This window comes from Geotrypetes seraphini, chromosome 8 (assembly GCF_902459505.1).
Source record: "Geotrypetes seraphini chromosome 8, aGeoSer1.1, whole genome shotgun sequence".
NCBI lineage: Eukaryota > Metazoa > Chordata > Amphibia > Gymnophiona > Dermophiidae > Geotrypetes > Geotrypetes seraphini.
Window position 1 is genome coordinate 92934570 of NC_047091.1, and position 26772 is coordinate 92961341.

Consider the following 26772-nt stretch of genomic DNA (forward strand, 5'->3'; position numbering starts at 1 on the left):
GAAATAGAGAATGACATGGGGACAAATTTTTCCCCGTCCCTGTGAGTTATTTTCCTGTCCCTGCCCCATTCCTGCAAGCTCTGTCCTCATCTGCACAAACCTCAAACACTTTAAAATCATAAGTGTTTGAGGCTTGTACGTTAAGGCAGAGCTTACAGGAATGGGGCAGGGACAGGGACAAAACTCACAGGGACAGGACAGGGAAATTGAGTTCCTGTGGGACGAGGACAAATTTGTCCCCATGTCATTCTATATATTGAATATCCAGGCTTAATTCAGCCTGTTGCTGTCAGTGGTTTAAAAATCACTGACCACTGTGAGCTGAATATCAGTCCTTTCAGTTTCTCTTACCAGTAGTGTAGTGATTACTGTTTCCCCCTTTTCCCAGGTATTAACTGAACAGATTTATCCAGGTCTGTTTTCGTCTCATTGCGTTTTTCTATTTTCACCAATGATTTCCCAACAAGCAAGTTTCCAGCCAATGAGTCCATATTTACCGTGGGCTGTCGCAATGGCGGATAGATGAGGACACTCCACCTCCACAGGTCCGACTGCATTCCCCCCAGGGAGACCAGGGTCCCCAGGCACCATCCATGCCTTCTGGCCGTGTGCCGAATGGGACACACTCCCTCTTGTAGCACCACTAAGAAAATAATGGAACTTCAGATAATGAGAGCTTTAAGATCTGGATTCAGTAAATGGTACCAAAGGGTAGGCACTGGAAACATTTACACTATTCCATAAAGCTGAGTGCTCTTTAAGGTTCATGATTTAAGGTTCAAGATTACATTTACTTGACTAAGTGCCTACAGGAAGGCCATCAAAACAGTGTATATTACAATAAAATTCTGAAACAGGAAATAGAAATACAATATATTGAGAAAGAAACAGAGGTACCAGGTCAAAATAGCCCTGGACAAAGAAAGCCTTGAACACAAAATAGCCCAAAACCCCCCAAAAAAACAACCCAAACAAAAAAGCCCCCGAGAAATGAACCCCTGACAAAAGGGCCCACCCCTGGCTTTTACCCATGCTGCTGCTGTATTTCACTGCTGTTGCTGATGCTGTTGTGAGCTGAGGTAATTGCTCAGGACCAATCTTAGGCAGACTGGAGAAAGTGAGAGACTGAGGTTGAGGGGTGGAACAGAGGAAGAGAGATGCTGGCCCCAAAGATAGAGAGAGGGAGTTATGCTAGACCTTGGGAGGGGATAGGGGATAGAGAGGGAGACATGCTGGACCCAGAGTGTGGGAGGAAGGGAAGAGGGACATGATTATTTTGTTATTAGAAACAAGGACACAAGGAAATGCTGGAAAACGGGTGGACAGGGACACTAAAATGGCAGATGTTGAACAGGGGCACAGAGTAGAGATGTTGGACAGGACAGATAGGGTTGCAGAGAGAAGATGGATGGCAGACATGGAGAGTGAAGAAATGTCAAGGGCTATTGTGTTAAAAGAGTTATTGTGTTACAGGGGCTATTTTGTCTGGGCTATTATGCTGGGGTGCCAGAAACAAAGTACTACTTTATAAAGTAGTGCATAGCATGTATTCTGGCGCCCAACTTTGGGTGCAAGGACCGACACCAATTGAAACCTGGTGAAAATCCTGATGCGGAACTTGGGTGCACAGCCCCCAAATTCTATAACACTGTATGTAATTCTTTGGAACCCCCTTCACCAGTTGCTGCCTTTCCATAGCCACGCCCCCTTTGGGTTGCACACAAAAGGATTTGGATGATGATCTTTAAAGAAATGTGCACAGCCAGATCCATGCAAATGTCCTTAATAGAGCCAAGGAACATCAATTATTGATTGCTGACAATTATTGATTGTTAATGGCTTGTTAACTAATTTATTTCTGCATGGATCTCAGAATCGTTCACAAATTTGGACCCCATTTATAGAATCTGGGGGGGGGGAGAGGGGGGGAGGGGGTAAATGCTTTTGGGATGAGGTAAGAGGGAGATCCATCTGGGGAAAGACTAACATAAAATCTGTTTCTGTACACAGGCTACAGCCACTGACTTGAGTTATTGAATGACAGCACAACCCTGAATTTGTAAATGGAACATTTTTTATTTTCTACTAACTGGTTCTAGGAATTCATTTCCCTAGAAATCTGGATGAAGCCTGTGTGACAGCACATAGTATAGCTGCTGCATACTTGAGGTGCTTTAAAAGTACCTGACACAAGTAAAGTATGTAAGAAATGAGCAGAAAATATGCCTAATAGGGACCAATTTTAAACCCCCATATGGTGTTTCTTTGTGAAAAAGTGGATGGCCACAGGAACAGGTCTCCATTTCATTGTGTAATGCTGCACTTGCTTTGAGGCAAAAACATTTGCTGAAGCAAAGAATGAAAACCTCAATGCTCACTTCTTTCCCTGACTTCACTCCTTGTCTGTCTCCTTTTTGGTTAGTGAAAGTAAGTACTCTGTGAATAATGTGTGTTCTTTCACATACTGAGGGCAATTGATGGGGAGGGGGGTGTTCTGCAGATAACTGCGGTTTGTCCCACAGGTTGGTGGCTTCCATGGTAAATGAATAATGCTGCTTGTGAGTCACCTTGCAAGTAATGTTATTTCAGTGGCTAGGAGCTTTGGACCGCAAAGCTGTGGCCCAATGTCCCCTGGCTGTTTTTTTTTTTTTTTTTACAAGGGCTATCAGAGATCCCCCCCCCCTAAATCTAAGTCCTCTCCACACAAAAGCTGTTCTGATAAGATGCTTAGCACATTTCCAAATTTTGAAGTACTGGTGAGAGTGATGATGTGGAGGGGCATTTTCAATAGAATATCTAAGTCCGAATTTGGATGTTTCTCGCTAAATGTCCAAATTTGCAAGTGGAGAAATGGCCATTTTCAAAAATGACATCCAAATAAATATTATTTTGAAAATTGCCTACTTGGACGTCTTGGCCACCAAAATGTCTAGATCTCCAGGATGTCTAAATTCATTTGCCATTTTCGACCACAAAAATGTTCAAGTTAGAAATGTCCAAATCAGCACCATTTGGACGTGGTTGGGGTCAGCATTGTAAAGGACTGGCCACACAGACATGTCAACAGAACAGTGGGGCACCTTAGACAGTACTGCTGTGAATTTCACATAAAGGGTGCCAGATGTACATTTCATCATAACCCCCTTATAATTTATGCTAAGCCTTCCAAAACTCCCCCCATACCTACTATACCTACCTGTCTACCACCCTAATAGCCCTTATGGCTGCAGGTGGCACCTATATGGCAGTAGAGTAGGGTTTTGGTGGGTTAATACCTTCTTCCATAAATGTAGTGGTTAGAGTGGCTTATGGACCTGGCTCCTCTTGTCTACTAGCACATCCACTAGGCTACTTAAGATACCTGTGTAATGCTCTATTAGGTCAGATAACATCATCACCGTGAGGATTGAATCCAATAATTCTGCTCAATGATAAATGGTTTTGGGACTATCAAGCCAAATCTTATTTTCCTCTTCTCTTTAGTTACCTTTATGATGTTTCTCAGTCAATTCTCTTAGCTCCATTCTCTGTAATTGATATTATCCTAAAAGCAGGGATCATGTGTTTTTGACCCTTTACGATGAAATTGTTTCAGTTCACTGTATTTTTTCTTTTTGACCGATAATGTTGTCAAATGTTTGAAAATCTATATATATATAAAATCGGAGGTATGTATGTATGTATGTATGTGTGTGTGTGTGTATGTGCCGCGATCACGCAAAAATGGCTTGACTGATTTGAACGAAACTTGGTATGCAGATCCCTCACTACCTGGGGTGATATGTTCTGGGGGTCTCGCGGCCCACCTGCACACGTGGGCGGAGCTACAAACATAAAATCAGATTTCACCCATTCATGTCAATGGAAAAAATGTAAACAGCTGCCATTCTCTCAGTAATTCCAACTACCTGGGGTGATATGTTCTGGGGGTCTCGCGGCCCACCTGCACACATGGGCGGAGCTACAAACAGAAAATCAGATTTCACCCATTCATGTCAATGGAAAAAATGTAAAAAGCTGCCATTCTCACAGTAATTCAAAAACGGCTTGACCGATTTGAACGAAACTTGGTATGCAGATCCCTCACTACCTGGGGTGATATGTTCTGGGGGTCTCGCGGCCCACAACTCTATGTTGCTTGCTCAAGGGTGGGTTCACCCAAGATTTTATATGTTCTTGCTCCTGGAGGTGAAACTAAAAATGTTGTTTATAATCAAGTTTTGCGTTAGTTGTATTGTATTCATTTTGTCAAATATTTCACATTATAATTTGAATATATGTGTGTGTGTGTATGTATGTATGTTCCAGCATAACTCTTCAATGCATGTACAGATTTCAACCAAACTTGACATACACATTACTTACTATCTGAGAACAAACACTGTGGGGGTGGGAAGGGGGGGGATATGTAAAAATGATTGAAAATGACAGATTTTAGTATCTACCCCATAGTGTTTTCGGGCTCACAGATGAATACTCAGCATAACTCTGAAACGCATGGAGAGATTTCAACCAAACTTGGTACACATATGACTTACTATCTGGGGAAAAATATTGTGCAGGTGAGAGGGGGTAAAATACTGTGGGGGTGGGAAGGGGGTGATATGTTAAAATTATCAAAAGCGACAGATATTAATGTCCAACTCATAGTTTTCGGGCTCGCAGAGATGAATACCGACACTCCCGATGCCGTTTAAGTCTAAGTTCAGCCCCATAGAGAGGGACATTCCTTTGGGACATGTGGAGGGTAGGGGGTTGGGACATGGGGGTGGGGCATATGGGACATGTGGGAGGGTAACGTGGGGGGGTGGGACATGTGGGACATAGGGGGGTGGGACATGTAGGGGGTTGGACATTTTGGGATAAATAAATATCCGGGCAACGCCGGGTAATCAGCTAGTTATAAATAAAGATTAAAAAAAAAAAATAAAAATAAAGATTTCCCATACCAGGTGCTGCTGTTCTACAAACAGGTATGTACTGTTTTATTTACTAAACTAAACTAAACTAAACTAAATCTTGGGTTTATATACCGCACCATCTCCATATTTGTGGAGCTCGGCGCGGTTTACAGGAATTGTAATGAGAAAGGAACTCCAAGGAAGGGTTAGGTGAAGATCGGGGAAAGAAGAATATTAGAGGGCAAGGATGTCAGAAGAGGAGGGAGTGTTAGGTTTTTGAGAAGAGCCAGGTTTTCAGATGTTTACGGAAGGGTTGGAGAGCACTCAGGTTCCGAAGAGGGGAGGTAAGGTTGTTCCAGAGCTCGATGAATCTGAAGGGGAGGGAAGTGCCCAGTTTTCCTGGGTGGGAAATGCCTTTTAGTGAAGGGAAGGATAATTTCAATTTTTGGGTAGGTCTGGTGGTATTAAGATTAGAGGAATTCCAAGAGAGTGGAATTAATGGAGGAAGGATGCCGTGGAAGATCTTGAAAGTGAGGCAGATGCATTTGAAGTGAACTTTGGAAATTACCGGGAGCCAATGAAATGTGGGTGGTGGGAAGGGGTCAATGACTTTCTTGAGGAGCATGGAGGGGTCATTACTTAATCCCTCCAGTAGTTGTCTGGTCAGTTTGGGTCCCTTTTTGGCGTTTAGACACTTCTAAAACAGGTCTAGGTAAGAATGTCTGTCCCATTTAGGACGCCTTGCAAAAGGTTTGATTATCACTGCAAAACATCCAAGTCCAAACCATTCCAAAGCTCGCCCCCTTTTAGACTTAGATATTCTGGAGGTCGAATGACCCGTAAGGTGTCTAAATTTTAGTTTGGAAAATCAGCACTTGGACATTTTGGCCAGCAAAACATCCAAGTGCCAACTTAGGCGAGTTTAAAAAAATATTTTTGTGCTTTGATTGTTTCCCTAAAAGTCTCTTTTGAAGCAGAAAGAACTTCTGCTTGAAGTTTCTTTAAGATGTTATATAATACCCAAATCATCTGCAATTGGTATGCTGCAATTCTGCCATTGAGCATACCGTTCTGAAACACTTTCCTGCCTATTAAATCCATAAAATTTGGATCTTTCCCAGGTGGGTTTTTAGAATAAGTTCTAGACCTATGACTTTCTTTACAGCAGATACCACTACTGCTGCCAGATGAGAAAGTTGCAAATTGTTGATGTTGGATGTGATGTGAAAGGAACACTTCATATTTTCTTCTGTTGTTCTAAGAAAAGTTTGTGAACTGGAAACACTACAAAGGCTTTGGGAGCATCAAGATATTTAAGTATTTCCTTGGGTCTGGTTTATCAGTTGAGGAGAGAGATAAAGTTTTATAATTTGTTGTAAGAATTTAGTATCCTCCAGTTAAGACACCTTCTTTGGTTCAAGAGGTAAAGGGTCTGAAGACAGACCCGGGGATCCATGTAAAAGTTGGAGAATGGGATCTGTAATGAGATCTAGGAGAGGACAAGAGCCTGATTCAACTTCTGAGAAAACCATCAGATATGTACTTCTAGAGAAGTGTGGCACTTTGAAGATGCTTTTGGATCATTGAGGTCCATACTTCTCTTTTAAAACTCTCTCCAAAGCTCAGTGAACACAGAGGGAGACTGAGAGGGAGATTTTGATTGTGAGTGACTAAGGAGCAATTTCTCCACGTAGGTTAGTTTTGTGCATACTATAACAGGAATGAACCTCACTTCTAAGCCAAGGCATGTGGCATATGATCTCAGTCTCTCAAATTTACTGCTAATGCTCGCTGTCGTACTTGCATTGTGACAAAAAGAGCTCCTTTCTGGAATTCATAAGATGTAACATGTATAAGCAACTTATCCAGGTGCGCTTGGAAGTTCTTTTTGATCAAACCTGTATGGAGATGATGTACCACATGACCTTTTTCTAGATTTAGGTGAATTAGCACTAGAAGAACACCTATTGATATTATGCTTTCTACGCTTCTTGGAAGGGGAGTGACTTCATGTAAGTTTAGAGAATTTCAATGTTGGTGTTAACACAAGAACTGAGAATGGGCTAGTGCAATGTAAGTATTATTAGCACCAATTCTGCTTCTCTGCACCGAAATAAAATGGTGTGGTGGCCGTGTTAGTCCATTCTTCAAGGTAATATGTAGAAATAAAACTAAAACATAAAGAAAGAAAATATAATACCTTTTTAATTGGACTAACTTAATATATCAAAATGAAATCTGAGCCAGGTGGCAGTATTCTGTCTATAGGGTGCTTTGGGACGTCAAAATGTCCCATTTTCAGGGACAGCATGCTGAAGCTGGCGTGGAGACAATGGGACAGGCAATCACTTCCCCTCCCTCCAGCGTTGAAGCCGAAGCCTCCCCCCCCAAGTCTGCCGCCACTGCCGCAGACCGCCAGCTGCAACTAAAGAGAAGGAAGGTCCCGGCGCCTGCCCATAAACCTTCTTCCAGATGTCAATTCTGACGTCGGAGAGGAAGTTCTGGGTCAATCAATCGCTGCCTGGCTGGCCCGGAACTTCCTTTCCGATGTCAGAATTGATGTCGGGAAGAAGGTTTGTGGATTGGCGCCTGGACCTTCCTTTGCTTCAGTTGTGGCATGTGGCAGCGGAAGTGGATCGGGAGGGGGGGTGTTTGAAGTGGCGGTAGGCAGCAGCAGCAGGGGCCAGAGGGCAGGCTTCGGCGCTGGAGGGAGGGAGGCAGGCAGGCAGACTTTAGCACGGCAGGGAGGGAGGGAGGTAGGCTGGCTAGCTTCGGGGGAGGGAATGGAACAAAGGCTGGAAGGCAGTGAGGGGGAGATAGGAAAGAGCACTGGAGGCACTAAGGATATGGGAAGGGACACTGGGGGCACTAAGGACATGGAAAGGAGGCACTGGGGGCACTAAGGACATGGAAAGGAGGCACTGGGGCAATAAGGACATGGGAAGGGGCACTGGGGGCACTAAGGACATGGGGAGGAGACAATGGGGGCTCTAAGGACATAGTAAGGGGCACTAAGGACATAGGAAGGAGACACTGGGGGCACTAAGGACATAGGAAGGAAGGAGGGAGGGAATAAATAGGGACAATTGTTGGGCCTGAGTGCAGAAAGAAAGGATGCACAGTGAGAAGGAAACGCAACCAGAGACTCATGAAATCACCAGCAGCAAAGGTAGGAAAAATGATTTTATTTTCAATTTAGTGATCAAAAGGTGTCAGTTTGGAGAATTTATATCTGCTGTCTATATTTTGCACTATATTTGTCTATTTTTCTATAATTACTGAGGTGACATTGCATATTTTAAAGTCATCTGCCTTGACATCTTTGAAAAAACCCCAAATATAAATGATAATTAACATTTTCTCTGCGTATTGTGTGCTTTGTGGGTTTTTTTAAATTTTATGGTTACCATTATGAATTAATAAGATATTATGTGTACATGAAAAATGAATGGAATTAATATGGGCGGGGCTAGGGCGGGATTGGGGGCGGGACTGACAATTAATAGATGTTCCGTTTTGATGAAAAAAATAAATGGGCACGTTAACCATGATGGCAATGCTTTGCTAGAAAAGAGTGCTTCTTAACATTAACCTTCTTGGGCAGAGTTAAAAAGGACTTTTTAGTTGATTGCCCCTGCATCCTTCATTTTGAGAATGGGCCGCAGCAGATTTGGAAGCAGAGTGCAACAGCTCAGTTCTTATACTTATTAGGAGGTACCATGCACCTCACACACAACAGTTGTGTGAGTTCAGAAGGACATGTATCTGCTATACTGAAGTCAATAATGACTTCAGTAGGTGCAAAGGGAAAATAATTTTGCTTGATGACAAACACTGACTGACAAGAAGAATCACTAAAACTGTCCAACCATAACTGTGGAAAAATAAGACTGACAACTTCTCCTCAGGCAGCAACATGTAAGACATGTGGGAAATACATGTAAGACATCTGGGAAAATACATGTAAGATATGTGGGAAATACATGTAAGATATGTGGGAAATACCTGTGCAGCCACAGAAATTTTCAAAGAAGTTTCGGAGTTTGAGAAATCCACTCAGGCCCAGCACCCTCACCTGTGACTTCATCCAACAGTGTGGCTGAATGATTCTAACTAGCTAACAAACTAACTAAAACTTAGTTTTATTGACCGGGTCATCAACCAAAAGGAGCTTGACTCGGTTAACAGTGTAATACATAATATATAAACTTGACAAGGAAAATGAGACTAGAATAGGTGGAGGGGTATAATTGAAAGGGACGTCTAAGTCCGTTTACGTCCAACTTGCAAGTCGTCCAAAGTAAAAAACAGCCTAGGACACATTTTCAAAAAATACGTCCAAAATTTTTTTACTTTAGAAAATCGTCTAATTATACGTCCTGCAGATCTGATCGTCCAAGTCGTTAAATCATCCATCTTTATACCACATTTTCGTCTAACTTTTTGTCCAAGTCCAAAATGCCTAGAACAGGGGTAGGGAACTCCGGTCCTCGAGAGCCATATTCCAGTTGGGGTTTCAGGATTTCCCCAATGAATATGCTTGAGATATATTTACATGCACTGCTTTCAATGCATATTCATTGGGGAAATCCTGAAAACCTGACTGGAATATGGCTCTCGAGGACCGGAGTTCCCTACCCCTTGCCTAGAACAAGTCCTGTTGGACGTGGGAGGGGTCTGCAAAGTGATGGACTGAACACCCAGACATGCCACCTAAATAGTGGGGTACCTTACAGGGCACTGCTGTGAACTTCACAAAAAGGGTGCCATGTCTTCTCCTCACTACAGCTCCCTCATAGGTTATGGTGAGCTCCCCAAACCACCTCCAGAATCCCCTAGACCACTTATCTACCACCCTAATAGCCCTTATGGCTGCAGGAGCCACTTATATGCCAGTAAAAAAGGGTTTTGGGTGTATAGGGGAGTGCACATGTTTAAGTATCAATGCAGTGATTATAGGGGCTTATGGGCATGGGTCCTCCTCTCTATGGGTCTCTAACCCACCCCCAAGAAGACTTAAGCTGCCTCTGTGCTGGACGACTAGGTTTTCCTATGCCAGGCGGCCAGGTGATGATGGTCTGGAGCACAGGTGTCAAAGTCGGTCCTCGAGGGCCAGAATCCAGTCGGGTTTTCAGGATTTCCCCAATGAATCTGCATGAGATCTATTTGCATGCACTGCTTTCAATGCCTATTCATTGGGGAAATCCAGAAAACCCGACTGGATTCCGGCCCTCGAGGAGGGACTTTGACACCCCTGGTCTGGAGGCTGAATTTTAAAGATGTGATTAATATTTTTATGGGGGTTGGGGGGGGGGGTCAGTGATCACTGGGGTAGTTTTACATGGTCTAAGTCACAACGTCCAAGTTTCGTCGATCATGGGCTGTATAACTTTCGGTTATACATGCTGTACTACTAAGTCTAAGCCAGCCTATGTCCCACCCAACTCCCGCCCTCAATACTCCTCCTGAAATGCCCCGTTTAGCTGTGGTCATTCAGTGGCACTATGAAGGCCTAGGTCGGCACTTGGACGTTTTTGAGAAATGTTCATCCAAGTGCCGACTTAGGCCGGTTTTTGGACGTATTTCTCTTTCGATTATGAGCCCCTTAGTTTAGGAAACAAAAAGGTTTTCAGAGCTTTCTGGAATAAAGCAAAAGAACCTAAACTTCTTAATGTAAACGGTAAAACATTCCAGAATTCGGGTAATTTAAAAGCAAAAGAATGACTAAATCTTTTGAAGGTTCTGTTTTTACCACTGAGAGAGGGAAATGTACGTTTTAATTTTTGAGAACTTCTAGCAAGATGAGACCTGTGCACATTCCAGGCTAAAGGAATCAAAGTGATGAAAATGCCAAATAAGATCTTAAATTCAATATAAATGTACTTGAATTGAATTCTGAGATACACTGGGAGCCAATGTAATTCCTTGAGCAGAGGGGTCACGTGATCACACTTACTCTTACCGAAAATAAGCTTAGCTGCAGTATTCTGTATTAGTTGAAGTCTCTGCAGACTAGCCTTTGAAAGGCCCAAATACATTAAGTAACAATAATCCAACCTTGACAAAATGATTGATTGAACCAATACTGAGAAATGTTGCCGATGAAAGAGTGCTCTCACTCTTCTCAGAACATGGAGGCTGAAAAAACACTTTTTTACCAGCAAACTTAGTTATTCCTTATGTGCAGTTTTATCCAACTTTCCCACTGCTCTGTATTTGACAAAAACCCCTACTGGACAAGAATATTTGTTACAAAACCAGAGGGATGAACTGGATTGTTCAATTATTTGTGTGAAGTAATGGATTTAAAGGGCAAATGGGTCTTATAAAAATACTCTATTTCAAGGAGTAGTCTATATGTGCATAACAAGACATTTTTATGATTCATTAGATGCTTACCCCTTTGTCAATAGTGTTGGTTTGGCATATGGTCCCCTCGGCAGCTGGGATGCTGTTGGTGATGCAGCGGTTGCTTTTACTCAGGCACCACAGCTCACTGCAGACTTCCTGCGAGCATGCGCAGAGCAAAAGGAGAGTGGTGTTATTAGTAGAACAGATAGGGTGGACCTCACTTACACCCCTTTCCACTATGACAATAACAGAAAGCACCAGGAAGGGTCATAGCCCATTAGCTACATAAATATACTATCTAGTTACATGAAGAGTAAGGTATCATCTGTACTACTCAAGGATGCTGACAGGTTAAATTTTCAGGATACCTAAAAATAATACTCAGAGATCTGGCTTATAAATAAGGCCAATTTGCACATTTTTGGATACCCTAAAAACATGACCTGCATGTGATCCTTGAAGACTGAGGATTATAGTACTGTTCCTAAAAACACAGGTCAGTATTGAGCTGCAGCGGTCAGCAGTCTTTCATGCTGACCTAACTTTATCCAGATTCACAGAATGAATATTGCCATTAACCAGGCAATGTACAGGTCTGCCCAAAATTATGGAACAGTTTACTTGCTAATATTAAATTTATTAAAAACGTACAGGTTTTAAAGAAACCTCTTAAAGCATTTCAATTTCAGCAAACTTTGATGGTATTTAATTTTCCTTTCTGGGCAGCAATTTTAAGTGATGTTTAATGATGTCTTGTTTTTATTGTTTGTTTGATTTTATTTTATTGTGAAGCTGGCTGATATTCAGCTGACGGCGATCAGTGTTTTTATGTCTGCTGTAGGCTGTGTTTCCAGATATTGAATGCCAGGACATGTCTGGGCATGGGCACTGAATATTCAGTTTTAGGTTGACTGCAGTTAAGTGCAATATTCAGTCCTTGACCACATAAATTGAACTACTTAAAGTTAGGACTGCTATTTATTTGGTCAAGAGCTGAATATCGTCACTTACCCACATAAGTGTCAACTTCACTCCCGAACACCCATAGGATAGCCTGTTTCAGTAGGGTTATCAGATGTCCAGGAAAACCCAGACATGTCCTCTTTTTAGAGGACTTTCCAGATGCCTGGATGGATTTCCAACACATGGCACTTTGTATGGGTTTTGGAAAGCCCCGAACTCAGGGCCACATCTGGAGGGCCTTTGTGCTTGAGCAGAGGTCCTCCAGACACGTCCCTAAGCTCGGGGAAAGAGATATGAGGTTCGTGTGGGGGGCGAGGTTGGGAGTTGAGTGAAGTGGGGCTGAGGTGGCTAGGGCTGGGCTGAGGGTAGGTGACCTCTTTTTTAAAAGAGGAAATCTGGTAACCCTATGTTGCTGTGCAGGCGTAATCTGTGAATATTCAGTGGCGCTAACCAGCTAAGTGCCACTGAATATTGGCAGTTAGCCACAGACAAACGATTAAGTGGGAAGGGGTCTCTCCTGCCTGTTTTAATCGCATTGAATATCAGCTGGCATGTTTTTTGATACCCTGCCTACAATTTAAGATAGTGTGAGTTATAAATTTTAAAAATAAATAAATGTTAGATTATTTAGCAGTATTATCCTGGATAGCAGGCACCTATCAGGTTAACGACAATTAGGGGCCTTTTTACTAAAGCCACAGCAAATGGCTAATTTTCTCATTTTTCAAATTAATGGCTGTGCGCTGATTTTGCCATTAGCATGCGAACATTTAAAAACTTACCATGTGAGCCCCTACCATCATCTATTTTGTAAGTGGTAAGGGACCGTACGCTAACTCCATGCTAATCAACAGGTACATGGCCTGATTAGCGCTTTCACACCCACTCTCCACCCCTAACACATCCCTTTCCAAGAAAAATAAAAATATTTTTGAGCTTGTGATGTGCCCGCACAAATTGCCTATTTACTGTGGGATGTCAGTGAACATCCCGCGATAAGCCTTTTTAAAGTGCAGTAAGCACACGCTGGTTCTTACCAGTTTAGTAAAAGGGCCACTTAAATAGGTAGTCGATGCTGCTAACTACAGAAATGTTGCCGAATATTGACCTGAAAGCTGCTTGTTTAAAATTAGAAGTTGAGGTGAAAAGCTAGATGCCCAGACTCCCAAGTCCTATAGCCCAATTAATCTGATACTCCCTTCCCTATTATTTTATATTCTCTAATTAAAGCCTATCATATGATATAACACACACTAAAAATATTTCTGTACAATAAAGCCTGCCTAAGCTCCATTCTTAGCTCAAACTACACTTTGTTGGGATAACAGGACCAAAGGCATACAGAATATTGGACCTTTCTCCTCCCCAGCTTGGCTGGTTTTCAGAATATCAGCATTATATATATGCATAAGATATACTTCCAAACAAATTGATGTATACATGGTATCCAGAAAAAAATGGGACCTTTTAACATAGTTTGAAAATATTTCACAAATGTTTATACATGTGGTATGACTTTGAAAATACATTAATATAATGTTGTATTTTTCTTAGTTAATTCATAATTTGCGTTCCAAATGTCTTCCTTCAACCATGACACATTCACAAAGTCTTCAGTGCCACTGAGTTGTTGGCTCAATTAATTCTGGGGTATCGTTAATTAAGAGCTCATCTGTTTTGCAAGCTCGATGCACTGGAGCTCCATCCTGTTGAAAAATAAAGTGCTCAGAAATGTCTCAAATTTCAGGCAGAAGTTTCTCCTGCAGTAGAATGTTTTGGGGCTATTTAGAAAAATGTTGGGAGCCCTGGTTTTTTTCCAGACACCATGTACAAATGTCTCTTGTGCATACTTATTACAGATAAGCTATAAAATAGGCAAATTGAAATCCCTCTCACATCTTTCAATGTGGACTAGATTTAGAAACAGTGAGAAGTGGTACCATGGCAGTGAAGATCACATTCCCCCATGGGTGAGGAGGCAAACCACTACTGTTCCTTGGGCAAGGTCTAGTGAATGACCTCCCCTAATATATAGCATTAGAATTACCTCCATAAAAGAGCTTCATCCTGCTCTCTGGGTTCTTGCCATTAGTGGCAGATCTTTGCTTGATGAAGGACTAGAAAGTGGGAGAAGACTCAGCCATACTTGAGTGCATGTGTGAAGTGCTCCCAGATAGGAGAAAGGAAAAAGCTAATGCGTCAGCAGAACTTAATGTAAAAAGCAACAAAGCACAGTTGTAATACAGTAACATTTCACAGAAGCAATAATGCACTGGGGGTTGAAGTTATATGGTGTCATGGCAGCCAGGAAGATCTACAGTGCATGGTACTGTTCCCCTCCATGTGGGTGCTGCATCACCATACTAATGATTTCTCTCCTCATTTCATCCCAGCCTCCCTACCCTCAGGCCTTATTGCTCAAACAAAGCAGGAAGGCTCTCTACCCCGTATTTACACTGGCGAGATTTTATTCCGTACTGGAAGCGGCACTGTTCATCTGCATCATAGGCCTGGCCTGGGGCCATCGTCGGGTAGATGAAGTCTTGCTTTGGAGGAGCATTGTTCAGGCATTGTCCCATCCCGGAACTGTGACAGCAGAAACACAGAGCACAAAAGAAACAGATAAGACCCCTCCAAAAGATAAAGATGTGCCAATCTAACACAGATCATTAGCAACCCTCCCAAAAAATCATTGGTGGTCTCCATGAAATGGTCTGAGTCCCATTCCCAGTGAAGAGATGACCACATCACTAAAACACCAACAGTATAGCTGGTAGAGAATATAAAAGGCAAAAGAAGATGAGTAAACTGGGAGTGTGCGCCATTGGGTAGAGGGAGGCCTGGAGAAAGCAGGGTGAAGTGCAGGGAAGGAGCCAGGACCTACTGTATTTTTAGCTCCATAAGCACCTGACCATAACATGCACCCAAGATTTAGAAGAGGAAATCAAGAAAAAAAAACATTCTGAACCAAATTATCCCTGCCAGGCTCTGCACCAAACCCCACACTCCTTGCCAGGCTCTGTACCCTGTCCCCTTCCCTGCCAGGCTCTGTACTCTGTCCCCCCTCTGCTAGGCCAGGACAGGGCAAGCTGGGACAGGGCAGGCAGGCCTAGTGGCAGTCAGGCAGGCCTAGTGGCAGTTAGGCAGGCCGAGTGGTAGGCAGGTAGGCCTAGCAGCCTAGTGACAGGCAGGCAAAGCAGGGCAGGCAGACCCCCCACCCCCGACAGGGCCCCCCACTCCGAGGCAAGCAGGCAGGGCCCCCCACCCAGAGGCAGGCAGGACCCCCCTTACCTTAACTTTCAGCCTCCTGCCCTTCCCTCCGGCTTTCTCCACAGCGGACCGCCAAAGGAATTAAGGTAGGGGAGGAGGGTTAGTTAGTATTCACTCCATAAGATGCACCCTTATTTCCACCCACTTTTTAGGGGGGAAAATGCGTCTTATAGAGCGAAAAATATGGTAAGTGCCAAAGACAATTGAAGAACCAAGACTTTGTAGTTTCTCTGCTTCCCAAAATTAAATAAAATGCTAATACCTTAAAAGTAAAGTACTATTACACTTATTAGGTTTGATTGTATCCCTTGATATGCAGGGCTCATTCTGAGGAAAAGGCCTCCTATAACAAAAACAGACTGATTACAATGTGAGGAGGAATGGTCTACCCTGGCACTATACACTGAATCCAGCATAAGGAAAGGGCAGGTCTCTTCTAACAATACACCCTGACTTCAGCCTGAGGAAGAACAGGCCCAGTGAGATTTGACTCACACTGAATGCATGTTTTCTTAGAAACAGTATCAGTAAGGGCATGACCGCAGCAGTCATGCCTGATGATTGATGACACTTGGAGGTAGTGAATGTAGAAAATGCTATGTGCTCCGGCTTTCTTCCCATAACGTGCTAACTTCTGCTGGAGACAGATAGGCTTTGCATAAAATATATATTATTTAATCTTCTTTATACCATCCCTCTTGACTTGTCTCCAAGTTGTTTCCCTGAGTTTTCCATCTTGGTGTAGTTGTAGACAGCTGTGACAGTTCCTAACAGGAATTATGTAGCAGCCTTCAATGGAAACACATTACCAGTTAAGAGAAGAGGAAGGGGGGAAAAGATCGATCAACTCACTAGTGAGACATGCATTCCATGGAAATGGCAGGTTTGCTTTTGGCCCACTACTGATTTTCCTTAGGTTTCTAGGATTATATTTTTATATTCTATATCCTGTTCTCCCCAAAGAGCTCAGAATGAGTTATATTTTACATTCACAGTGTTACAATATAGGGTTTACATACAGTGTGTTGCATTATATCTTTACTAATGCTGGTGAAGGGTTGAGGGAGTGACTAGGTAAAAAAGTAGGTTTTTACAGCTTTTCTAAAGTTAAGAAGTCCTTTAAGGGCTCTGATATGAGGAGGTAGGTTGTTCCAGAGGTTTGGTAAGAAATGGGAATAGGATCATTTCCAGACTGTCTGGAGTTGGATGGAGTGTCCTGATGGTGTATGGAGGCATATTTCATTGTGGGAGCATAGCGTTCTCTTTGGGGTAGAGGAAGTTTGTCTGAGAAGTATTTAGGTGTCATGTTGTAGAGCAGGGGTCTCAAAGTCCCTCCTTGAGGGCCGCAATCCAGTCGGGTTTTCAAATTTCCCCAATGAATATGCATGAGATCTATGTGCATGCACTGCTTTCAATGCATATTCATTGGGGAAAACCTGACTGGATTGCAGCCCTCAAGGAGGGACTTTGAGATCCCTGTTGTAGAGGAATTTATATGCTAACACTAGGCCTTTGAAAATGCAGTGTTTGGTTATGAGAAGCCAGTGGGCCGATATCAGTGCTGGAAAGGCTGGGTCATGTGCTTGTAGGTTTTTTGCATACACATATATACAGTATATATATGTATGTATGTATGTATGTGTGTGATGCTGGCAGTGCTGGAATTTCCCAGCATACAATTGGCTTTCACATCAAGATGTTGGCTTGCAACAGGAAGATCCTTTCCAGAGCTACATGTGCTTTGAATCGAATTGTTTAAAGATTGCACTTCTGAATGCCTTTCTATCACACCCAGTTTTATATTTGGTTCTTGTGGTTTATGAAAGTAAATAGATTTTTTTTTCTTAACTACAGTAAAAATCCAGTGTCCTCTTCCTACATGGTGAGATGACCATGGCTGACCTATAGGTAAGTGTCCAGATATTTTGAAATAACTGCTGAGAATTTTCATGAGATCAGTTTGCAATATATTTGGCCTAAGATTGCAGTCGCTGATATGACATATCAAAATTAACAAGGAACATCACATATCTTACTCCAAGAAGCTGGTGATATAGTCTCTGCTGCAGGCTGACCACACAAATGGGTTGGTTTTCATAGTGATATGGGCAGCCATGAGCTTGGCTGTTTCTTGCCCATGGTTGCCACAGCCATTTCCAACTCCGTCATGGTTCATACCAAATCTGAAAAAAGGTCAGAATAGCAAAGTGCTGAAAAATGTTTAGCCTGTGACACTGTGTTGCTATGCCTAATTCCCTTCTTCATTTGTTTAACAGAGGGGCTCTTTTACTAAAGCTTAAGGTGAGCTAATGGACATTAGTGTGCATTAACTACCATGTGACCCATAGGTATACGAGAGGGTGCTGAAAAGTTCTCAGTCCAATCAAGAGAATGACGTGGATATGGTTCAAGCAATGATCTGAAACAATGTTAAAACATAGAATTTCATTTCTGCAAATTGGCACTTAACGAAATAAGATAACTCTTTTCAGCTACAGTGGCAAAATAATGCTCAGAATTTAGGAAAGTGGGGCTAGATTCACTAAAGATAGAAACTCAATTGCTGCTGGCCGATTTTCCAACAGCGATTGATTCACTATCAAGTTTGCATGCAAATAATTTGCATGGAGGTGCAAATCATTTGCATGCAAACCCACCGACTCAAATCGCTCAATAACACTATTACCCCCAAGTCCCTTTCCTGGGTACTCTCGCTCAATAACATCCCTCCCATCGTATAGCTGTACCTCAGGTTTCTGCTTCCTATATGCAATACTTTACATTGAACTTCATCTGCCATCTCGTTGCCCACTCTTCCAGTTTGCTCAGGTCCCTTTGTAATTCCTCGCAGTCCTCTTTAGTCCGAGCACCACGAAATAGTTTGGTGTTGTCTGCAAATTTTATTATTTCGCACCTCGTCCCTATTTCTATATCATTTATAAATATATTGAATAGCAGCAGACCAAGCACCGACCCCTGCGGAACACCACTCGTGACCCTCCTTCAGTCCGAGTAGTGACCCTTTACTCCTTCCCTCTGCTTCCTACCTGCCAACCAATTTTTGATCCATCTATGTACATCTCCTTCTACCCCATGGTTCTTCAGTTTCCGAAGTAGGCATTCATTCCGAAGTAGCCTTGTCAAAGGCTTTTTGGAAATCTAAATATACGATGTCTATGGGGTCCCCTTTATCCATCCGTTTGTTGATTCCTTCGAAGAAGTGCAGTAAGTTCGTTAAGCATGATCTCCCCTTGCAGAAGCCATGTTGGCTTGTGATTAAAATTTATTTCTTTCAAAATGCTCATCGATGCTTGAAGAAGTGCAGCAAGTTTGTCAAACAAGATCTGCCTTTGCTGAAACCATGCTGGCTGGTCCTCATCAGACCGTGACTTAAACACGAACCATCTGTCCCATTAAAAAATCCCCCCCCCCCCCATGCTAGCACTCCTGAGCCACTGTCCTAACCCCTGAACCCCAAAAAGATGGCAGGAAGGATGCCTACTCCCTCCTGCCAGGAAAGACCTCCTCCCTACCTCTTAAAGAAAAAGGCAGGAGGGATGCTCACTCCCTCCTGCCACCAGAGGCCCCCCTGCCCCTCCTGAACCAGCGATGACACTGGGTCTTAGGCCCCTCCCCGGTGCATCGATGACACTGGGCCTTAGGCAAAATATCTGTGCCATGGAAAAAAAAAACAAAACCCCCACCCCAGGCAGGCTTGTGTTACCAACAGGTCTACAGTAATCGGGTTTTAAGATCAGTAAAACCCAATGCTAAATAGTCAAGCAATGTAAGTGAATCAATCGCTTGGCTATTTTGCATGGGGTTTTACTAATTTGCATGGCTGGATCGGAAAATGGGCGATTGAGGGGAAAAACACGTGGTGGGCCGTTTAGTCAATCGGGTCAGTTAGCAGTGCTTGTGAAAACAGATTTAGCGATGAACGCTGACTTTAGTGAATCTAGCCCTTGGTTGGTTGGACTGAGATCTTTCAGCATCCTCTCGTAAAATAGGACAAACAGCATTTAGCATGTGCTAATGTCTAGTAATGCATGCTAAGCTTTAGTTAAAAGGACTCTAAAGTTTGAATAGAGGGCTTTATATTGATTATGACTGTTGGTTTCTGTCTAGGTACAGGAGAGGAAAATGTGGACTAGACATAAAAATAAATGGTTTCTGGTGGAGAATTTGCACATAGAAATAACATGAGTATTACAGGAACATTCAGTCATGAAGCTGGGGGGTGAGGGGCTTCTTATGGTCACCTCAGATGCAACATGAGGCCTGATATCAAAAGTTGGATGATTCAGGACTTTGTAATTCCACTTCAGGATTTGTAACAACGATAATATCAGCACAGAACTAAGAAATTGCTTCATTATCCAATCAAATAGCAGCTTCCATTTATGGGAAACCTATGATGCATATAACCTTTCTTGCACTTCTATACTTCTGCCAGCAGACACTGTTTGCAAGAACCATCTTGTGGAAAGTTGTAGTAAAATGAAAGAAGAGTGGAGGAGGGTCCCAGTGATTAGAGCAGCGGAAAGATAGGACTCATATACCTACTTCTCCTAATGACCAGAACAATAACTTGCCTGAGCATAGTTTACAATGGCAAACAACTAAATGTAAAATCCGAATCCATCTCGCCCTAGATCCACCAACAGGCTGATCCAGCCATGATGGTGCCACATTGCATGGAGGGATTTGTAGTTCTGATTTTCCTATAGACTCTGCATGTAATGAGTCAATGAATACTGGATCAACTTATTTGGTTTAACTTGGGTGAAATGGCAATCCTCCAAACTGGAACTGTATTACCTGTACATTTGACCCATGCCCTTTTTTTTTCCTATTGCATGCTCAGCTTTTCCTCATTGCACCTCTGGGCTTGTTTCAATTTCTAAAAGTATTCAGGATATATTCATAGAAGCAATAGGGTAGAGGGACAAAGGGAGGTTAAATCATAACAGGGTTTAGTCCACATTGAAAACATGAAGCCAAAATGACACTTACGTGTGGCCAATTTCATGAGCTATAGTGAAAGCTGTGGCAAGGCCAATGTCTTCATTGATGCTGCAGCTTCTCTCACGCTCACACATTCCTCCCACTGGAGCCAAGCCTGTCAGAACAGCTGTAGTTACTCTGTGCTTGAAAGCTCTCATGGGTCAGCTCTAGAGGGGACCATCAACCACAGGCTATTTGGGCACATTATTGTTTAGGTCTACTATTTTGTAAAACTGAAAAAGTAGGACGTTCAACCATGCTCAATTAAATTTACTGGCAAGATGGCACTGGGTGCCCTAATATGGGGTATCATGAAACTCTGTCAAAAATCATTTTTTAAATTCCAGCAACTATCTGTAACAGGGAAAACACCCTTGAAGGGATATAAAACATGAGGAAAAATCTAGTAAAACTGGATGTGCATGGACCAGAAGAATAAATTAGGTTCTTACCTGCTAATTTACTTTCTTTTAGCCTCGCCAGACTGGCATAGGTTAATCTTATAAGCGGGTTATATCTCATCATGACCAGCAAGTGGAGACTGAGATGAAACTTTGGAATAGTACATATCAGGTGTCTCCCTCCTAATTACCTCAGTCTGCTGAATAGCCAAGCAGAACTAAGAACTATAAATGGAAAAAAACAGGACTCCGAACAGGAGTATCAACTAATAAAAAACAGGAATGCTTTTGGAAAATGCAAAGGAACAAATGCAAATAGCAAAGGTCCCCACAGCTCGCCAGCTACGCCAGATGAGCCACAGCCGCTGTTCTTAGATCTCCCCGGCCCTAGAAAAATAATAGAACCCGCCGAAAAAGCAAAATCTGCACACACGAACAACACAATAATAGACAGATGCGGAGAAGAACTCTGCCCACTAATGGCCACGGAGGGAATACATACAACAGCTCCTCTGTTGGCCATGGTTGAACCAGAGCATCCAGACCCTCGGAATGACCGTCTGAGATGACTGAGGAAATGGGGTGTTTTGGCATTGACCCCTTGGCCATCAGGTCCATGAGGGGCTGACCCCCAACTCTGCACGATCAACTGAAAGGCCATGTGGCTTAGACACCACTCTCCGGCATCTAGCATATGACGACTGAGGAAGTCTGCTTGAACATTCTCCACTCCAGCTATGTGGGAGGCTGAGATGTCCTGAAGATGCGACTCTGCCCAGACCATGAGCAGAGCCGCCTTCTGTGCCACCTGAGTGCTCTTGGTGCCCCCCTGATGATTGACATAGGCCACCACCATGGCATTGTCCGACAGAATCTTGACCAACCTGCACATCAAGAAGGAATGGAAGGCTAACAGCGCCAGATGGATGGCTCTGGTCTCCAGAACATTGATTGTTACCTAAACCAGCCTCTTCCGTGGACCAGGTGCCCTGAGCTGAGTGACCTAGACACCGAGCTCCCCAACTGAGGAGACTGGAATCCATGAGAAGCACCGTCCACTGTGGCTGAGCCAGACCCTTGAACAAGATGGGAGGTCTGGGGCCACCAATGAAGATTGCAGCGAGCCAAGCCCCGCAGAGGAACAGGGTGATCCAGACTGTACCTCTGGGGTGACCACCTCTGAAGCAGACCATACTGAAGAGGACGCATGTGGCCTGAGCCCACCTCACCATGTCGAGGAAAGCCACCATCGACCCCAAAACTTGGAAGAAATCCTGTGCCCGAGGACACCATGACGCCATAAGCAGGCGAATCTGAGATTGAAATTTGCTTATCCGGGCCTCTGGGAGGAAGACCTTCCCCAAGGAGGTGTCGAACACAACCCCAAGATACTCCAGGCAATGCGAGGGGGCCAACGGGCTCTTGGCAAGGTTGACAACCCATTCCAGGGACTTCAGGAACTCCACCACCCGAGCCATGACCCGGGTGCTCTCCATGGAGCCGTGGCCAGACCGAAAGGAAGCACACAGAACTGATAGTGCTGACCCAAGTTCGCAAAACGAAGGAAGCGCTGATGGGAGACCCGGATTGGAACATGCAAGTAGGCCTCTGTTAGGTCGAGAGAGATTAGATACTTCCTCGGCTGAACTGCCAAAATCAGAGATCACATGCGAAAAGACAGAACTCTGACAGCCCTGTTGACCCCTTTCAAATCTAAGATGGGCCAAAAAGTCCCCTCTTTCTTGGGCACCACAAAGTAAATCGAGTACCTGCCGGTGCACCACTCCTGAGGGGGCACTGGAACCACAGCTCTGAGATCTAGCAATCTTTGAAGGGTCTGGCGAAAAGCCTGCTTCTACCACTCTGCCTGACAAGGAGAAGCTAGAAAATGATCTGGCAGGGAGCGTGCAAACTCCAGAGAATAACCTTCTCGAATCACCTCCAGGACCCACTGATCGGACTTGATCTCTGGGATGGGAACAAACATGCCATGGAGCACAAAAAATGAAAAGGCGCCTCCGGCGAATTCCACTGCGCCAGGATAATATCCCAAATATCCTGAAGCATAGGAAAAGAGCAGGATACAAAGCAAATCCTGAAGAAAAGGGCCCCCACACGTGGGGTCTCAGGTGGTGTCTCCTCAAAGCATAATACCGAGGAGACTTGTTGAATCAAATCTAGGAGTTCATCTCTCTGAAAAAGGCACACCATGGACACCTTCATGCCGGTAGCCAGAAAAGCTGAGGCCCCGCTATCAGTGGCCATCCCCTCGAGGGGATCCTGGAGGTCTCCCCAAGGGTCCAGGTCCTCATTCAGATCCACACTCTCCTCAGACCATAAGTGTTCGTCCCAGGCCACTTGGCTGAGGGAGGAGGAGAAGGGGATGTAAAAGTAGTAGAGGGGGGCAAAGCCACAGAGGGTGCGGAGGGAACAACCCCCGATGAGTCCCCCAGGCCAACTGCAAACCCCCGGCTGCCTGAAAATAAGCTCTGCAAAAAGCAAAAAATAAATCAGGGGAAAAATCCCCTGGCCCCATGGGACTCCCTGCCCGAGCAGGGAACTCAGCAGAAACCTGCCCCTGTTTTTCCAAGACAGGGGGAAGGTCACCTGAGGTGGCAGAGCAAATGGAGGGTTTGCTAGGCAAAAATGGCAAAGTTCCCACCAAAAATAAGCCCTCCATGGCCTGAACTGTCCCAGACGCTAAAGCAGGCAAGCCAGCATCAGCTGTTAAAGAAACATCTGTGAGGGAATCTCTAGCCGCTACAGCGGTAAGGGAATCCTTTTTTCCCTCACCTTTGGTGGCTGAGGAAATCCCTCTGTGGGCAGCTGGGGAAGACTGGGCCTCCCCACAGTCAGCTGCCGGCTCGCAAGGCATTTTTGGCGGGAAGCCCTGGCCACCAGCACCCACTGCCGACGAGGGTCTCCACTGCTCTGTCCTGCACAGCGTCTATACGGATCAGCCGCAAGTGCCTCGCATCTGGAGCAAACTGAGCACTTCTTCCCCTGAGAAGTGCTCATTGCTCCATACGCGACCTAGCTAAAAGAAAAGTGCCAGTTAGTTAAAAATAATAGTAATTTACATTAAATTTAAAGGGAAAGCAACCCTTCAGACCGACACTACCTCAGGATTTTTTTTCTTTTTTCACAGAACTCAACTTGGCTCTCCAAACAGTATGCTTTTCCAACCAGGGGGGGGGGTAAGGCTTACTGTTGAGGTACTTAAAAAAAAAAAAATGTGGAGGAAAGGGGGGGAGGGACCCAGCACATGACCCGCCGGGTTTGACATCCCCGAGGTCAGATGAATCGCCAAACAGGGTCCATCCAAGCTCAATCCGGTACCAAAAAGGGGACAAAGAACTCTAAACAAATTCTAACAGCCCTACTAAGGGAGATGTGTACAGCTTACCAACACCTGCTGGAGACTGAAAGAAGACTGAGGTAATTAGGGGGGGGAGACACCTGATGTGTACTATTCCAAAGTTTTGTCTCTATCTTCACCTGATGATCATGATGAGATATAACCCGCTTGTAAGATTAACCTATGCCGGTCTGGAGAGTTGCTAAAGAAGAGAAACTTTGGAGTGATATTGTCTGATAATCTTGAGATAATGAAAGAACAACTGATTAAGGCAGTCAAAGCCTGAGGGATTTAGGCTGTATAGACAAACCAGCAGAAAAAAAGGAGATGATGACTTCCCTTTATAAGCTATTTTCTATTTGGAAGCCATATCTCAGCAAGGATAAGGAGGCTAGAGGCCACATTGGTGTGAAGTCTACACCAAGAGACATACAGGAACAGGGGAGATAGGATACAACTGTTTCAACACTTGAAAGATGTTAATGGACAAGCAACAAACCTCTCCCAAAAGGAAGGAAGGTATAGTACTGGGGAACTTGAAATAGAAATGCAGGGAAATATTATTTGATTCAGGAGCAACATCAGGAAATGAGTTTTCATAGAAAGGTTGAAAGCTTGGAATGTCCTCCTGGAGGAAGTGATAATAATAAAAAAGGCATGGGATAAAAACAAAGGATCTCCTAAGCGTAATACAATTGAATCTAAGTATTAAAGTTCTTTAGTTCAAAACAGCAGTGAAATATACCTTTGTGCTTCTAAGCAGGGCTGGCTCAACCATTAGGCAATAGTCAAAGCAAAACAATAGATTCTGACTGCCACAAAGCTCAAAGAACCATCAATTGGTACTTTTTTTTTATTTTAAATCTTTATTCGTTTTCATATCTTACAACAAGTGTATAATATTCAAACAAGAATTTTACAAATCACTTGACATTCTTATTTATAATCACCAAAGCATAAAAAGAACCCTTCCCCCACCCATCCCATCCATTAGGAATAAACCAATTAAAACAAATATCATATATCCCAATCCCACCCTACTTATATTCTTATATAATAAAAAGGTGTTTAAGGTGACTGATCATTAGAATATGTAATCAATGGCCCCCAAATCTTTTTAAAATTGGTACTTTTACTCACAGGAAAGATGGGCCATTTTCACATTTAAAAAAAGGGGTGAACAAATGTTCCACAGAAAGTAGAAAGAACAAATAGGCCTGGATTCACAAACAAGCCATTTTATGTTCAGCGCCAGTAGGCGCCTAGATCATGTCTACTGGCGCCTAACATAAGTGGTTTAGTTGGGTTTAAGTGGCATGATAATTGGTCATGCCATTAAAACCCAATTAAACTCGCATAAAAAAATAATAAAAAATAGCCGCTGCTATATGGCCTCTGGAACCGGCGCCTAGATCCCTGATGGTTAGTAGTGTATAGTGATGCTGAAGCCCGGAAGTGGGCATATTTAGGGATGGTGCGAGAATTCAGCGTCACTATGCTATTGGCCGCGATTCTGACAGGACCCTAGGTGCTAGAACTGTAGGCTGTTAAACTCTGGCCTACATTTCCTGTGTCTAGGGTTCTTGCTCACCGCGATTCTGGAAGCGGCGTCTGTCCATGACTGACACACATGTAACTTACCTAAACCAGCTTTTGCCGCCTTATTAGACCACAAAGTATTGTAAACAAAAATGGCCACGGTGTACTCACTCCTACTATTTATATCTCCCGCTGCAGCTGATGGTGACGTCATATTCGACAGAACCATCCCTGCACTATCGGGGGAAAAATCTTTAGTTGATTCTCTCTCGTGTCCCAAAAGACACTAGATTATTAATCTATTCATCACCCCTCTATATGGAAAGGTAAATTTAACTGACTCATGACTGACACATGGCAGAAGCCCGTTTTGTAGGCACCTGCCTCGGCAGGCACCACTTCCAGAATCAGACCCCTAGTAGATATAGCCAAGGGAATAAGGATGTCACTGGAGACACATTCTGGTTAATAGTTTACTGATGACCTGACATGGCCATGTTTTGGCAAGTGCATGCATCAGGGTTCCTAGCCTACCATTATTTTGTATTGGGATAAAATTCAAATGAAGTCATCGATGGATTTACAGCCCCTATATAGATAGTACCAGGCTAAAAATCTCTCTGAACTGCCTGGTCCTATCTGTTTAATAAAGGATAGAGGGAGTGAGGGTGGGCTATGAAATTATATAGACAGCAGTGATAGAAACGATGGTAGATAAAAGGCCAAATGGCCCATCTAGTTTGCCCATCCGCAGTAACCATTATCTTTATCTAACTATCTATCTATATACTGTATATGTATAGACAGCATTTAGTCAGGGCCTATCCAGAAGTTCCTGACAACAGTTAAATATTGCTGCTGGATAGGCCCTGACTAAATGTGACTGCATTGCACGTACACTCAATGCCAAATATATGGATGAAATTGTCAGTGCTTACCTTGAGCCAGTGACTGTGCTGGACAAATACTGACCTCAATATGA

General features: G+C 43.6%; 1 protein-coding gene across 4 annotated transcripts in view; it reads right to left on the reverse strand.

Moving 5' to 3' along the window:
• ADAMTS10 (ADAM metallopeptidase with thrombospondin type 1 motif 10) overlaps positions 1 to 26772 on the reverse strand; it is a 192587-nt gene that overhangs the window by 95018 nt on the left and 70797 nt on the right. For 3 of the 4 annotated variants that reach the window (XR_004540309.1, XR_004540310.1, XM_033954332.1), the window contains exons 8-13: positions 20502 to 20607; positions 17522 to 17668; positions 15748 to 15828; positions 14660 to 14801; positions 11301 to 11408; positions 498 to 643 (exon numbers count right to left, since the gene is read on the reverse strand). Coding sequence is in view for 2 of the 4 variants with exons in the window: in XM_033954332.1 (XP_033810223.1) it covers positions 498 to 643; positions 11301 to 11408; positions 14660 to 14801; positions 15748 to 15828; positions 17522 to 17668; positions 20502 to 20607 (730 nt within the window). In the remaining 2 variants the exon portion in view is untranslated. The remainder of the gene's footprint in view (positions 1 to 497; positions 644 to 11300; positions 11409 to 14659; positions 14802 to 15747; positions 15829 to 17521; positions 17669 to 20501; positions 20608 to 26772) is intronic. The other variant, XM_033954333.1, reaches the window with a different exon arrangement.